At 45.1% G+C, this 14,805-nt stretch overlaps 1 protein-coding gene across 4 annotated transcripts in view; it reads left to right on the forward strand.

The window, feature by feature from the left end:
• Nucleotides 1–14,805, forward strand: part of nup50 (nucleoporin 50) — a 76,130-nt gene that overhangs the window by 3,572 nt on the left and 57,753 nt on the right. For all 4 annotated transcript variants that reach the window (XM_073059186.1, XM_073059189.1, XM_073059188.1 and 1 more), the window contains exon 2: nucleotides 4,999–5,075. In XM_073059186.1, coding sequence (XP_072915287.1) covers nucleotides 5,007–5,075 — 69 coding nt within the window. In that variant the 5' untranslated portion in view covers nucleotides 4,999–5,006. The remainder of the gene's footprint in view (nucleotides 1–4,998; nucleotides 5,076–14,805) is intronic.

Here is a 14,805-nt window from a genome sequence, read left to right on the forward strand (position 1 = left end):
TATTGTTAATGACGCTGTTTTTCAGGTTTTCTGTGAAACTGTCTTATTTGTCTGCTGAGACAAGTTAAGAGATCCCTTAACATGAAACACTGTAGGTTCTTGGCCACTGCTTTACCCTCAACCACCTGCAACACAAAATTGATCTTGTCACTAAAAATTTTGTCACATATGTTGGTCTTAAATGTTATTGCAAGACCCTGTTGGACATTGGTAATATAAAATACTCTAAATCTGTTTTGTTGGCGAGACTGATGATGGGAGAGCTGCGTGGCCTCAACTGTTGCTTGGACCATCCCCTCATGCCACTGCATCACCTGTTACTGCCACTGAGGGGAGGGAGCACAAGAGGCAGTAGGAGAGAACAGAGGTGCTGCAGTCATGCTGAAATCATGCTTGATCGGGAGCTGGCCCCTGCAGGCCAGCCCTTCTGGGTCAGTGTTGCTCTCTAGTGTTCAGATTCAGTTTATTGTCATTTAGAAACCACAAATGCAATGCAGTTTAAAAAAATAAGACAACATTCTCCGGAATGATATCACAAAAAAAGCACACGATGAAACATAGAAAATAGGTGCAGGAGTAGGCCATTCGGCCCTTCAAGCCTGCACTGCCATTCAGTATGATCATGGCTGATCATCCAATTCAGAACCCTGTACCTGCTTTCTCTCCATACCCCCTGATCCCTTTAGCCACAAGGGCCATATCTAACTTCCTCTTAAATATAGCCAATGAACCAGCCTCAACTGTTTCCTGTGGCAGAGAATTCCACAGATTCACCACTCTCTGTGTGAAGAAGTTTTTCCTCATCTCGGTCCTAAAAGGCTTCCCCTTTATCCTTAAGCTGTGACCCCTCATTCTGGACTTCCCCAACATCGGAAATAATCTTCCTGCATCTAGCCTGTCCAATCCCTTTAGAATTTTATACGTTTCAATAAGATCCCCCCTCAATCTTCTAAATTCCAGTGAGTATAAGCCTAGATGATCCAGTCTTTCTTCATATGAAAGTCCTGCCATCCCAGGAATCAATCTGGTGAACCTTCTCTGTACTCCCTCTATGGCAAGAATGTCTTTCCTCAGATTAGGGGACCAAAACTGCACACAATACTCCAGCTGTGGTCTCACCAAGGCCTTGTACAACTGCAGTAGAACCTCCCTGCTCCTGTATCAAATCCTTTTGCTATGAATGCCAACATACCATTTGCCTTTTTCTCCGCCTGCTGTACCTACATGCCCACCTTCAATGACTGGTGTACAATGACACCCAGGTCTCGTTGCATCTCCCCTTTTCCTAATCGGCCACCGTTCGGATAATAATCTGTTTTCCTGTTCTTGCAACCAAAGTGTATAACCTCACATTTATCCACATTAAATTGCATCTGCCATGAATTTGCCCACTCACCTAACCTATCCAAGTCACCCTGCATCCTCTTAGCATCCTCCTCACAGCTAACATCGCCGCCCAGCTTCGTGTCATCCGCAAACTTGGAGATGCTGCATTTAATTCCCTCGTCTAAATCATTAATATATATTGTAAACAACTGGGGTCCCAGCACTGAGCCTTGCGGTACCCCACTAGTCACTGCCTGCCATTCTGAAAAGGTCCCGTTTACTCCCACTCTTTGCTTCCTGTCTGACAACCAATTCTCTATCCACATCAGTACCATACCCCCAATACCGTGTGCTTTAAGTCTGCACACTAATCTCCTGTGTGGGACCTTGTCAAAAGCCTTTTGAAAATCTAAATATACCACATCCACTGGCTCTCCCCTATCCACTCTACTAGTTACATCTTCAAAAAATTCTATAAGATTTGTCAGACATGATTTTCCTTTCACAAATCCATGCTGACTTTGTCCGATGATTTCACCTCTTTCCAAATGTGCTGTTATCACATCTTTGATAACCGACTCTAGCATTTTCCCCACCACCGATGTCAGACTAACCGGTCTATAATTTCCTGGTTTCTCTCTCCCTCCTTTTTTAAAAAGTGGGGTTACATTAGCCACCCTCCAATCCTCGGGAACTAATCCAGAATCTAAGGAGTTTTGAAAAATTATCACTAATGCATCCACTATTTCTTGGGCTACTTCCTTAAGCACTCTGGGATGCAGACCATCTGGCCCTGGGGATTTATCTGCCTTTAATCCCTTCAATTTACCTAATACCACTTCCCTACTAACATGTATTTCCCTCAGTTCCTCCATCTCACTAGACCCTCGGTCCCTTACTATTTCCAGAAGATTATTTATGTCTTCCTTAGTGAAGACAGAACCAAGGTAGTTATTCAATTGGTCTGCCATGTCTTTGTTCCCTATGATCAATTCACCTGTTTCTGACTGTAAAGGACCTACATTTGTCTTGACCAATCTTTTTCTTTTCACATATCTATAAAAGCTTTTACAGTCAGTTTTTATGTTCCCTGCCAGCTTTCTCTCATAATCTTTTTTCCCTTTCCTAATTAAGCCCTTTGTCCTCCTCTGCTGGTCTCTGAATTTCTCCCAGTCCTCAGGTGTGCCGCTTTTTTTTGGGCTAATATATATGTTTCTTCTTTGGACTTGATACTATCCCTAATTTCCCTTGTCAGCCACGGGTGCTCTACCTTCCCTGGTTTATTCTTTTGCCAAACTGGGATGAACAATTGTTGTAGTTCATCCATGCAATCTTTAAATGCTTGCCATTGCATATCCACCGTCAACCCTTTAAGTATCATTTGCCAGTCTATCTTAGCTAATTCACGCCTCATACCTTCAAAATTACCCTTCTTTAAGTTCAGAACCTTTGTTTCTGAATTAACTATGTCACTCTCCATCTTAATGAAGAATTCCACCATATTATGGTCACTCTTACCCAAGGGGCCTCGCACGACAAGATTGCTAACTAACCCTTCCTCATTGCTCAATACCCAATCTAGAATGGCCTGCTCTCTAGTTGGTTCCTCGACATGTTGGTTCAGAAAACCATCCCGCATTCATTCCAAGAAATCCTCTTCCTCAGCACCCTTACCAATTTGGTTCACCCAATCGATATGTAGATTGAAGTCACCCATTATAACTACTGTTCCTTTATTGCACGCATTTCTAATTTCCTGTTTAATGCCATCCCCAACCTCACTACTACTGTTAGGTGGCCTGTACACAACTCCCACCAGCGTTTTCTGCCCCTGAGTGTTATGCAGCTCTACCCATATCAATTCCACATTCTCCAGGCTAATGTCCTTCCTTTCTATTGCGTTAATCTCCTCTCTAACCAGCAATGCTACCCCACCTCCTTTTCTTTCCTGTCTATCCCTTCTGAATATTGAATATCCCCGGATGTTGAGTTCCCATCCTTGGTCACCCTGGAGCCATGTCTCTGTGATCCCAACTATATCATATTCATTAATAACTATCTGCACATTCAATTCATCCACCTTGTTACGAATGCTCCTCACATTGACACACAAAGCCTTCAGGCTTTTTTTTTTACAACACTCTTAACCCTTATACAATTATGTTGAAAAGCAGACCACACAAGAAAAACCACATACCGTTTGGTAATCCCCAATCCAGAGTCCGGAGAGGCTGCTGCGTATCAATATCGCGCTACCATCTTAGCACGGTCCCCGGAAAGGAACTCCAAATCCACCAGACAAAACAAGACTACCCAGACACACCAAGTCAAGAGACCAACACTACCACCCAACAAACCAAAAACCTACACAAAACCACAGTTATAGTTAACATTTAGTTGCAACAGTGCAGACAATACCATGATTGATAAAAGACTGACAACAATCACATAACATTTAGTTGCAACAGTGCAGACAATACCATGATTGATAAAAGACTAACTGACAAAAACCACATAATTTAACATATAGTTCCAACAGTGCAAAGCAATACTGTAATCTGATAAAGAGCAGACTATATGGCACGGTAAAAAAAAGTCTCAAAGTCCCAACAGCCCATCATCTCATGCAGATGGTAGAGGGAAGAAAAACTCTTCCTGCCATGAACCTCCAGTGCTGCAACCTTGCCGATAAAGCCCCCTGGAAGCACCCAACCATAGCCAACTCTGAGTCCGTCCGAAAACTTCGAGCCTCCGACACCGAGCATCATCTGTGCCGAGGGCTTCGACCCCGGCTGCCAAGCAACAGGCAAAGCCAAGGATTTGGGGCCTTCCTGCCGGAGATTTTCCGATTGCACTGTAGCAGCGGCAGCGAAAACAGGCATTTCAAAAGTTTCACCAGATGTTCCTCCGTGCTTCACCCGTCCATCTCCATCAAATCAGGATTGTACACGGCATCCTACTTGACAGATTACAGATATTCATTCTGAAGTGGCTGCTGCGTCGCGTCGCCATCTTAGCATCATAGTTAGCCCGAGAAGATGAGCTGGATTGCATTCATCTGGGGCTGAAGCACAAGTTGGGGAACTTGTTCTTGCAAAAATGTGGCTCTTGGGCAAGATCACATGCACTTGATATTCAGATAATTTTTTTGTGACTGTATGTGCTGTGTTTTGCACCTTGGTTCCAGAGGAACACTGTTTCATTTGGCTGTATACATGTATGGTTGAATGCAATTAAACTTTAATTTGAATTAGTTTTCTTGGGTGGGAATTTGTTACCTCTGAATTAGACTATTGTATCTTAATGGTGATTCAAGTCTAGTTACACACATTTGTCATGTTGAAAGTTTAATATGGTTTGCCCTATTTATTACATACTTATCCAGTCTCTCCTCTCCTGTTTGTACACACAGTGTCCATTTTACTCATTCTGTCTTCCCTTGCACACTATTGCACCATTTTTCATTCTTTTATCTCTGTTCCCCTTGCCTCTACCTTATAAATTAATCATTCAACTTTCTATTATATTGAAAACAAAGTTGACCTTGAAGGAATAATTGTCAAACCAAATTTTGCTTTTTTTTTTACCTTTCATAGTTTCATACTATTTGTCTTTTTAGTTTGAGGTATTTCATCCAGTTATAACAAGAACAAACTTGTCTGTTTTTTTCAGTAATAACAATGGCAAAGAGAACTGCAGACAAAGAACTAACTGATCGGAATTGGGACCAGGAAGAAGAATCGGAAGAGGTGTGTGCACAAACATTTTATTATATATCTAATCTAAAGTACAATTTTTCAAGGTACGGAATGGAGATGAAGAAAGAAATAGCAGTTCTTTGTAATACTGTATAATGTTAAATGTCAATGGTAGTTATTGGTAGGAAAATAAAATGAGCCCAAGTCTTTTAAGTTAATTGCCAGGTCCATATTTATTGAATTTGGTTTAGGGCAAGCAACTGTGAGAAAGTTACAATTTCCACTTTTTATCGCTGAAGCATAATCTGCTGAAAACTGAGTATTTAATGGTTGAAATACATTGTGTTATTGCATTGTTGTGCAGTAGAATGTTTTAAATGCCAAAAATAGTATTAAATAATTACATTTTACTATTCAACTCTTCAGTGCTGCAACAGATCTTTTTTCAGCTACTACGTCAGTTCCACAAACATTTTCCAAACTTATTTTGGGATGTTGTAGCCCAAGTGGAATAGTACATTTGCTCGTAAAATTCAAGTATTCATACATGACTATACTCTGAGTAATGTAATCTAAGTTCAAGAAAACCTATGTAAAAATTATTGTTGAGTAGTAATTTCCGTAATTCAGCGAGATATGAACACAACTTGCAAAGAGATGGGAGGGTCTTAAGGGAAGCATACCCCAGCCTAAATGGTATATTGTTATGGTGAGGTAAGGGGTGAAGAGTGGTGTTCATGTATAGTGTACTTTGATGTGGAGGGTGTATAACAGAAGTGGGTTGTATGGGCAGAAAATTATGCATGTAATGTGGAATAAAACCAACTTTTACGCAGAGAGTGGTGAGCACTTGGACTGGGCTGCCAGCGATGGTGGTGGAGGCAGATACGATAGGGTCTTTTAAGAGACTCCTGGATAGATACAGTGGCATGCAAAAGTTTGGGCACCCCGGTCAAAATTTCTGTTACTGAATAGCTAAGCGAGTAAAAGATGACCCAATTTCCAAGAGGCATAAAGTTAAAAATGACACATTTCTTTAATATTTTAAGCAAGATTACTGCTTTATTTCCATCTTTTACAGTTTCAAAATAAAAAAGGAAAAGGGCCCAAAGCAAAAATTTGGGCACCATGCATGGTCAGTACTTAGCAACACCCCCTTTGGCAAGTATCACAGCTTGTAAACGCTTTCTGTAGCCAGCTAAGAGTCTTTCAATTCTTGTTTGGGGAATTTTCACCCATTCATCCTTGCAGAAGGCTTCTAGTTCTGTAAGATTCTTGGGCCATCTTTTACTTTACTTTATTGTCACCAAACAATTGATACTGGAGCATACAATCATCACAGCAATATTTGATTCTGCGCTTCACGCTCCCTGAAGTACAAATCAAAGTAAATATAATAAAAATTTAAATTATAAATCATAATTAGAAAATAGAAAAGGGAAAGTAAGGTAGTGCAAGTCGGGTCCGGATATTTATGAGGTATGGCCCAGATCTGGATCAGGATCCGTTCAGCAGTCTTATCACAGTTGGAAAGAAGCTGTTCCCAAATCTGGCCATAAGAATCTTCAAGCTCCTGAACCTTCTCCCAAAGGGAAGAGGGGCAAAAAGTGTGTTGGCTGGGTGGGTCGTGTCCTTGATTATCCTGGCAGCACTGCTCCGACAGCGTCTGGTGTAAAGTGAGTCCAAGGATGGAAGATTGGTTTGTGTGATGTGCTGGGCTATGTTCAGGATCTTCTGCAGCTTCTTACATGCACTGCTCTTTTGAGGTCTGTCCACAGATTTTCAATGATGTTTAGGTTGGGGGACTGTGAGGGCCATGGCAAAACCTTCAGCTTGTGCCTCTTGAGGTAGTCCATTGTGGATTTTGAGGTATGTTTAGGATCATTATCCTGTTGTAGAAACCATCCTCTTTTCATCTTCAACTTTTTTACAGATGGTGTGATGTTTGCTTCCAGAATTTGCTGGTATTTAATTGAATTCATTCTTCCCTCTACCAGTGAAATGTACCCAGTGCCACTGGCTGCAACACAAGCCCAAAGCACGATCGATCCACCCCTGTGCTTAACAGTTAGAGAGGTGTTCTTTTCATGAAATTCTGCACCCTTTTTTTTCTCCAAACGTACCTTTACTCATTGTGGCCAAAAAGTTCTATTTTAACTTCATCAGTCCACAGGACTTGTTTGCAAAATGCATCAGGCTTGTTTAGATTTTCCTTTGCCAACTTCTGATGCTGAATTTTGTGGTGAGGACACAGGAAAGGTTTCCTTCTGATAACTCTTCCATGAAGGTCATATTTGTGCAGGTGTCGCTGCACAGTAGAACAGTGCAACACCACTCTAGAGTCTGCTACATCTTCCTGAAAGTCTTTTGCAGTCAAACAGGAGTTTTGATTTACCTTTCTAGCAATCCTACGAGCAGTTCTCTTGGAAAGTGTTTTTGTCTTCCAGACCTCAACTTGACCTCCACCATTCCTGCTAACTGCCATTTCTTATTTGCATTACGAACTAAGGAAACGGCTACTTGAAAACGCTCTGCTATCTTCTTATAGCCTTCTGCTTTGTGGACATCATTTATTTTACTTTTCAGAGTGCAAGGCAACTGCTTAGAGGAGCCCATGGCTGCTGATTGTTGGGACAAGGTTTGAGAGGTTAGGGTATTTACAAAGCTTTGAAATTTGCATCACCTGGCCTTTCCTTGCGATGACTGTGAACAAGCCATAGCCTTAACAAGCTAATTAAGGTCTGAGACCTTGTTAAAAATTATCTGAGAGCTTAAATCTCTTGGGGTGCCCAAACTTTTGTTTGGTACTCCTTTTTTTTCACTCTAAAATTGTACAAAACAAAAATAATACACTAATCTTGCTTAAAACGTTGAAAGAAATGTTTCCTCTTTAACTTTTTGGCTGTTGGAGATCAGTTCATCTTCTACTCACTCAACTATTGACAATAACAGAAATGTTGACCGGGGTGGCCAAACTTTTGCATGCCACTTTACATGGAGCTTAGAAAAACAGAGGGCTATGGGTAACCCTAGGTAATTTCTAAAGTAAGTACATGTTGGGCACAGCATCGTGGGCTGAATGGGCCTGTATTGTGCTGTAGGTTTTCTATGTTTCTATATTTAAAAAGTCCATTCCAGCTGCTCTTCCATTTAAAAAAAAAATATTCTCAGGACTTGTATTAAGCTACATTAGACTGAAAGCTGTAGTTTGGTTTGTTAATATCCAAAGAATAAACAGATGCCCTAATTTATCCAAAGAACAACATGATAGCGTCATGTAACTGTAATGTTATGAGTGTCAGCAACACAGATCTGGTTTCAATTCTCGCCACTGTACGGTGTTTGTACGTTCTCCCCATGACCATGTGTGTTTTCTCCAGGTGCTCCAGTTTTCCCACATTCCGAAGAGGTATGGTTAGGGTTAGTGAGTTGTGGGCATGGTATGTTGGCACTGCAAGTGCACAATCCTCGCTGAATTGATTTTTTTTCTGCAAGTGACAGATTTCATTGTATTTCAATGTACACGTGACAAACAAAGTTAATCTTTGATTTTTAATTTTAAAATTTGAAAACTTAAGTTATTCCTATCTGTGAAAATTGTATCAGATGTAAGAATAATACAATATTGTGTTACTTTGTTTCCTGAGCAGTGCACTTTTGTAGATGATTAATTTTGTTTCTAAGTATCATTGATTCCACATTTTATTTTTTATATATAGCCTAAGACTTTTGCACAGTACTGTAATTGTCAATGTGGAGTGGAGAACGAGTTTGAAAACCTGGTGGGAAATGTGGTATTTTTGGATTTTTACAATTTATTTAGGAAAGTAATATAAAATATAGGCTCTTGAGATATTGCATATTCAGCTCTTAACCAACACCACTAAATTAAACAATGTATTTTAATGTTTAGGAAATATCAGTTCATTGAATATAAATATAACTTTAATATTAATCAACAGTTTTTCAAACCTCTCTAAATGCCAGCCGTTTAAAATATAAAGAACGCACCACAGCTTCGACAGGGCTTAATGCTCTGCAACCACCTTTGCCTTTGATCAGGGATCAGCTGAGGTTCATTAATGAGCAGTTCCGTTTCTACTAGCTGTTATCTAAAATCACCTTTTGACTTGGATTAAATGTCAGGCTTCTAAGGCCAAGGAGAGAAAATGCTCAATGAAGCAAATTGTAAATATCTGAACTGGAGTGTCAGGGGAGGAGTGTGGGACAGTTGGCAGAGAAGGAGTGCCAGGGACGTGGATGCAGATGCACTCTGTCCTGAGATAAGGGGTAAAGTCATTTGATTCTGAAGAATTGGTTTATTGATCATTACAGAATGTATCTCTGGTGCTTCCTGCTCCTTTCCCCTTTTCCCAACTATGATTCCCCTCTCCCTCCCCCTTTTCCACTCTCAGTCCACGATAGAGATCTGTATCGGAATCTGCCTTATCACTCACGTGTCATGAAGTCTTTTTTTTGTGGTAGCAGTACAGTGCAATACATGAAATTACTACAGTACTGTACAAAAGTCTTGGGATATATATACCTTAGACTTGTGCATAATACTATAATATTTTCAAGAGTAATAGGCTCAAATTGCTTTGATCATCTTTAATTTTTTTTAAAAAGTTGAAATAATTTGAACTATACATGAGTAATTGACTCTAAATTGTGATTGGTATTTTTACTTTACCTAATCCTGCTTTAATTCAATTATTTTTCAAAATCATTTTGGTTGCAGCTTTTGTATAGTATTACATATACAGTGCCTATTAAAAAAGTTTGCACCCCCTGCTCCAGGCAGATTTGCAGCTGTGCCATATTCTTTCCATTTCTTGATGATTGACATAACTGTACTCCAAGGGATATTCAGTGACTTGGAAATTTTCTTTGCGGGAACCTCTTTGCGGAGTTGCTTGGAGTGTACTTTTGTCTTCGTAGTGTAGTTTTTATCAGGGTAGTGACTCACCAGCAGTTGGACCTTCCAGATGCAGGTTTATTTCTACTGCGTTCAATTGAGATACTGTGGCGACCCACTTTCTGCGCCGGCGAACCGGCTCACAAATAGCCAGCGCGCAGGGGGAGACTTTGGTAATGCACCTCTGACATCATTTCCTCCCGGAGAGGGCGGGCGCTAGGGATTAAATGCCAGCGCCGCGAAGTTTGAATAAACTAGTCTCGAAACGACTTACCGACTGCATGTCGTCTGTAGCTCTGTATGTAGTACATCGCTACATTGGTGACCCCGACGGTCCAAACGGGATTTGGACCAAAGGTGACGGACTCTTCATCTGTTCACGCAGTTTCGCTAAAACTGCCGACTTTCTGGACGCTGCGACCACGCGTGTGGTTTAGCCAAGCAGAAGCCCAGTTCCAGATTTGGCAGATATCCTCTGATTCCACGTGTTACTACCACGTGGTGAGCGCCCTTGACCAGGAGACGGCCGCCCAGGTTGCGGATTTCATACAGTCTCCCCCGGAAGAAGGCAAATATGAAGCATTCAAAACACTGCTCACTGGGACCTTTGGCCTCTCACAGCGTGAGCGGGGTGCCTAGCTGCTTCACCTGGACGGTTTGGGAGAGAGACTGCCGTCAGCATTGATGAACGAGATGCTGTCCCTGGCTGACAGACGCAAGCCCTGCCTCATGTTCAAGCAAGCGTTCCTAGAGCAACTGCCTGAGGACATACATCTGCTGCTGGCCGACGCAGATTTCAGCGACCCCCAGAAGGTGGCGGCCCGGGCAGACGTGCTGTGGAAAGCCAAGAGGGAGAGCGTGGCGTCCGTCGGTCAGATTACCAGGCCACGCACCCAACAGCAGACCAGACCAAGCCCGGCAGGGGGGCGCACACAGCACAGAGGCAGGAGTGAAGAGGACAGTGAACAGTGGTGTTTCTACCACCAGCGGTGGGGCACAAAAGCCCGCCGTTGTTGCCCGCCCTGCAAGGGCCAGGGCCAGCAGCCGCTAATGACTATGGTGGCTGGCCACCAGGACAGCCTCTTGTATGTCTGGGACAAACAGTCGGGACGCCGCTTCTTGGTCGACACCGGAGTGGAAATCAGCGTCTTGCCCCCAACGGGGTACGACACCCGCAACAGGAAGCCAGGACCCACCCTGAGGGCCACAACCGGCAGCACGATACGGACCTATGGCACCTGCACAGTGCAGCTGCAGTTCGGCGCCAGTCGGTTCACGTGGGACTTCACACTGGCTGCTGTGGCCCAACCACTCCTGGGGGCGGACTTCTTGCGAGCTCACAGCCTGCTGGTCAACTTGCAAGGGAAAAGACTGGTACATGCCGAGACTTTCCAGACGTTCTCCCTGGGTGAAGCCAAGTTGCCGGCCCCACACCTGGACTCCATCACGCTGTCGGACAACGAATTCACCAGAATCCTGGCGGACTTTCCATTGATTCTGGCACCGCAACTCACGGCAGCCATGCCCAGACACGGGGTACAGCACCACATACCGACCCAGGGACCACCCCTGCACACCCACGCACGTAGGCTCCCCCCGGAAAAGCTCCGCCTGGCGAAGGAGGAGTTCAAGAGGATGGAGGAATTGGGGATCGTACGGAGGTCCAACAGCCCATGGGCCTCCCCCCTGCACATGGTGCCCAAAGCAGTCGGGGGTTGGAGACCATGTGGCGACTACCACAGACTGAACGAGGCTACAACTCCAGACCGCTACCCCGTGCCGCACATACAGGACTTTGCAGCAAACCTGCTCGGGGCAAGAATATTTTCCAAAGTAGACCTCGTCCGGGGATACCATCAAATCCCGGTGCACCCTGAAGGCATCCCCAAAACAGCACTCATCACCCCGTTCGGCCTGTTCGAGTTCCTCCGAATGCCACACAGACGTTCCAGCGGCTAATGGATGCGGTGGGACGCGACCTGGATTTTGTGTTCCTTTATTTGGATGACATCCTTATAGCCAGCAGTAGTCGCCAGGAGCATCTGTCCCACCTCCGCCAGCTCTACTCCCGCGTGAGTGATTTCGGCCTCATGATCAACCCGGCCAAATGCCAGTTCGGTCTCGATACCATTGACTTCCTGGTCCACAGGATTTCCAAAGATGGAGCAACACCTCTACCCGCCAAGGTAGATGCAATCCGCCACTTTGCCCGGCCCAACACGGTCAAAGGCCTGCAGGAGTTCGTTGATATGGTGAACTTCTACCACCGTTTCCTCCCCTCAGCAGCCCGTATCATGCGCCCTTTGTACACCCTGATGTCGGGTAAAGGCAAGGACATTACTTGGGACGAGGAGGCCACGGCCGCTTTCGTTGAAGCCAAGGAAGCCTTGGCAGATGCCGTGATGCTGGTGCACCCCAGAACGGACGTTCCGACCACCCTCACGGTGGACGCATCCGACACAGCAGTCGGTGGGGTACTGGAGCAGCTCATTGAGGGGCGCTGGCAATCCCTGGCGTTCTTCAGCAAGCACCTACGACCACCCGAACTCAAGTACAGTGCTTCCGACCAGGAGCTGTTGGCACTGTATCTGGCAATCCAGCATTTCAGGTACTTCTTAGAAGGCAGGCCGTTCACCGCATTCACGGACCACAAACCGTTGACCTTCGCGTTCACGAAGGTGTCCGATCCCTGGTCAGTTCGCCAGCAGCGACATCTGTCCTACATCTCCAAGTGCACGACGGACATCCAGCATGTCTCGGGAAAGGACAATGTTGTGGCGGACGCACTCTCCAGATCAGCTGTCCCTGGGGGTGGACTATGCAGCACTGGCGGAGGCGCAGCAGGCAGACGATGAGATGCCCAGCTACAGGACCGCAGTCTCGGGTTTGCAGCTGCAGGACTTTCTCGTAGGCCCAGGTGAGAGGACCCTCCTGTGCAACGTGGCTACCGGCCAACCTCGCCCCATCATCCCGGCAGCCTGGAGGCAGCGAGTTTTCGACTCCATACACGGTTTGGTGCACCCATCTATCAGGACAACCATCCAGCTGGTTCTCCAGCAAGTTCGTGTGGCACGGACTTCGCAAGCAGGTCAGTGAATGGGCCAGAACGTGCGCGCAGTGCCAAACAGCCAAGGTGCAGCGGCACACTAAAGCCCCGCTGCTGCAGTTCGAACCCACCCACCGGAGGTTCGACCAAATTCATGTGGATATCGTGGGCCCCCTACCAGTGTCCCGAGGAGCGCGGTACCTCCTAACTATGGTAGACCGGTTCACGAAGTGGCCAGAGGCGGTCCCGCTCACCGACACATCTGCCGATTCCTGTGCCCGAGCACTGATTGCAACCTGGGTAGCACGTTTCGGGGTACTGGTCCACATTACCTCCAACAGAGGTGCCCAGTTCACCTCCAGCCTGTGGTCGGCTGTGGCCAGCCTGTTGGGAACGCAGCTACACCAGACTACTGCCTATCACCCACGGTCGAACGGACTAGTGGAACGCTTCCACCGTCACTTGAAGTCGGCTCTCGTGGCCCGCCTGAGAGGACCTAACTGGGTGGACGAACTTCCTTGGGTCCTGCTTGGAATTCGCACAGCGCCCAAAGAGGATCTGCACGCCTCGTTGGCCGAGTTGGTATACAACGCACCCCTGGCCGTCCCAGGAGAGTTCATACCAGCCCCAAGGGGGCAAGAGGAAGAACCTGCAGCAGTCCTGGACAGACTACGCGAAAGGCTCGGCAACCTGGCCCCTGTGCCGACTTCACAGCACGGACAGACCCTGACCCATGTACCCAAAGACCTGCAGGACTGTAAGTTTGTGTTTGTACGAAGGGGCGGACACCGGGCACCGCTATAGCGGCCATATGAGGGGCCGTTCAAGGTGATCAACAACAACGGGTCCACATACGTTCTGGACATTGGGGGGAAAGAAGAGGTTTTCACGGTGGACCGACTCAAACCAGCCCATGTGGACTTGGCGTAGCCGGTCAAGGTTGGGGGGTGTATCGCCGGTTCTGGGGGGGGGGGGGGGGTTGTTATGTGGCGACCCACTTTCTGCGCAGGCGAATCGGCTCACAAATAGCCAGCGCGCGGGGGGAGACTTTGGTAATGCACCTCTGACGTAATTTCCGCCCGGAGAGGGCGAGCACTAGGGATTTAATGCCAGCGCCGCGAAGTTTGAATAAACTAGTCTCGAAACGACTTACCGACTGCGTGTCGTCTCTAGCTCTGTATGTAGTACATCGCTACAATACCTTGACTGCACGTGGTGATCTCCATTTGACTAATTATGTGACTTCTAAACTGAATTGTCTGCTCTAGTGAGGATTTGATATGTCATATTAAAGGTGCTGAATACTTACGCAATCAGTTATTTTTTGTTTTATATTTGTAATTAATTTAGATCACTTTGTAGAGATCTATTTTCATTTTGACACATTTTTCTGTTGATCAGTGTCAGAAAAGCCAAATTAACTCCACTGTGATTCAATGTTGTAAAACAATAAAACATGAGCATTTCCAGGGGTGGGGGAATGAATACTTTTTATAGACATTGAATATGAAATAGCATATTCAGCCCGTGTTTTACTTTTTGTCTGTACAATCCTCTTCTTGAACTTTAACCCAACCTGACCTTTTATTCTCTTGGCCATTTTTCCTGCTATTCTTAGTTCCTAGAGTTTTACTGAGCCTAGCTTTTCTGGAAGCACCCTATAACAGAGATTTTTAAATGGTGAAAATAAAAGCAATTTATCTTGTGCATTCAAATTTTCCAAAATTAAACCCCAATATGTATACATAAAATTTCAATTGTTGCTAGAGACAATAATTAAGTAACTAACTTGTAGGTAGCAGGTATTTTTCAAAAAT

Source organism: Hemitrygon akajei, chromosome 10 (assembly GCF_048418815.1).
Source record: "Hemitrygon akajei chromosome 10, sHemAka1.3, whole genome shotgun sequence".
Lineage (NCBI taxonomy): Eukaryota > Metazoa > Chordata > Chondrichthyes > Myliobatiformes > Dasyatidae > Hemitrygon > Hemitrygon akajei.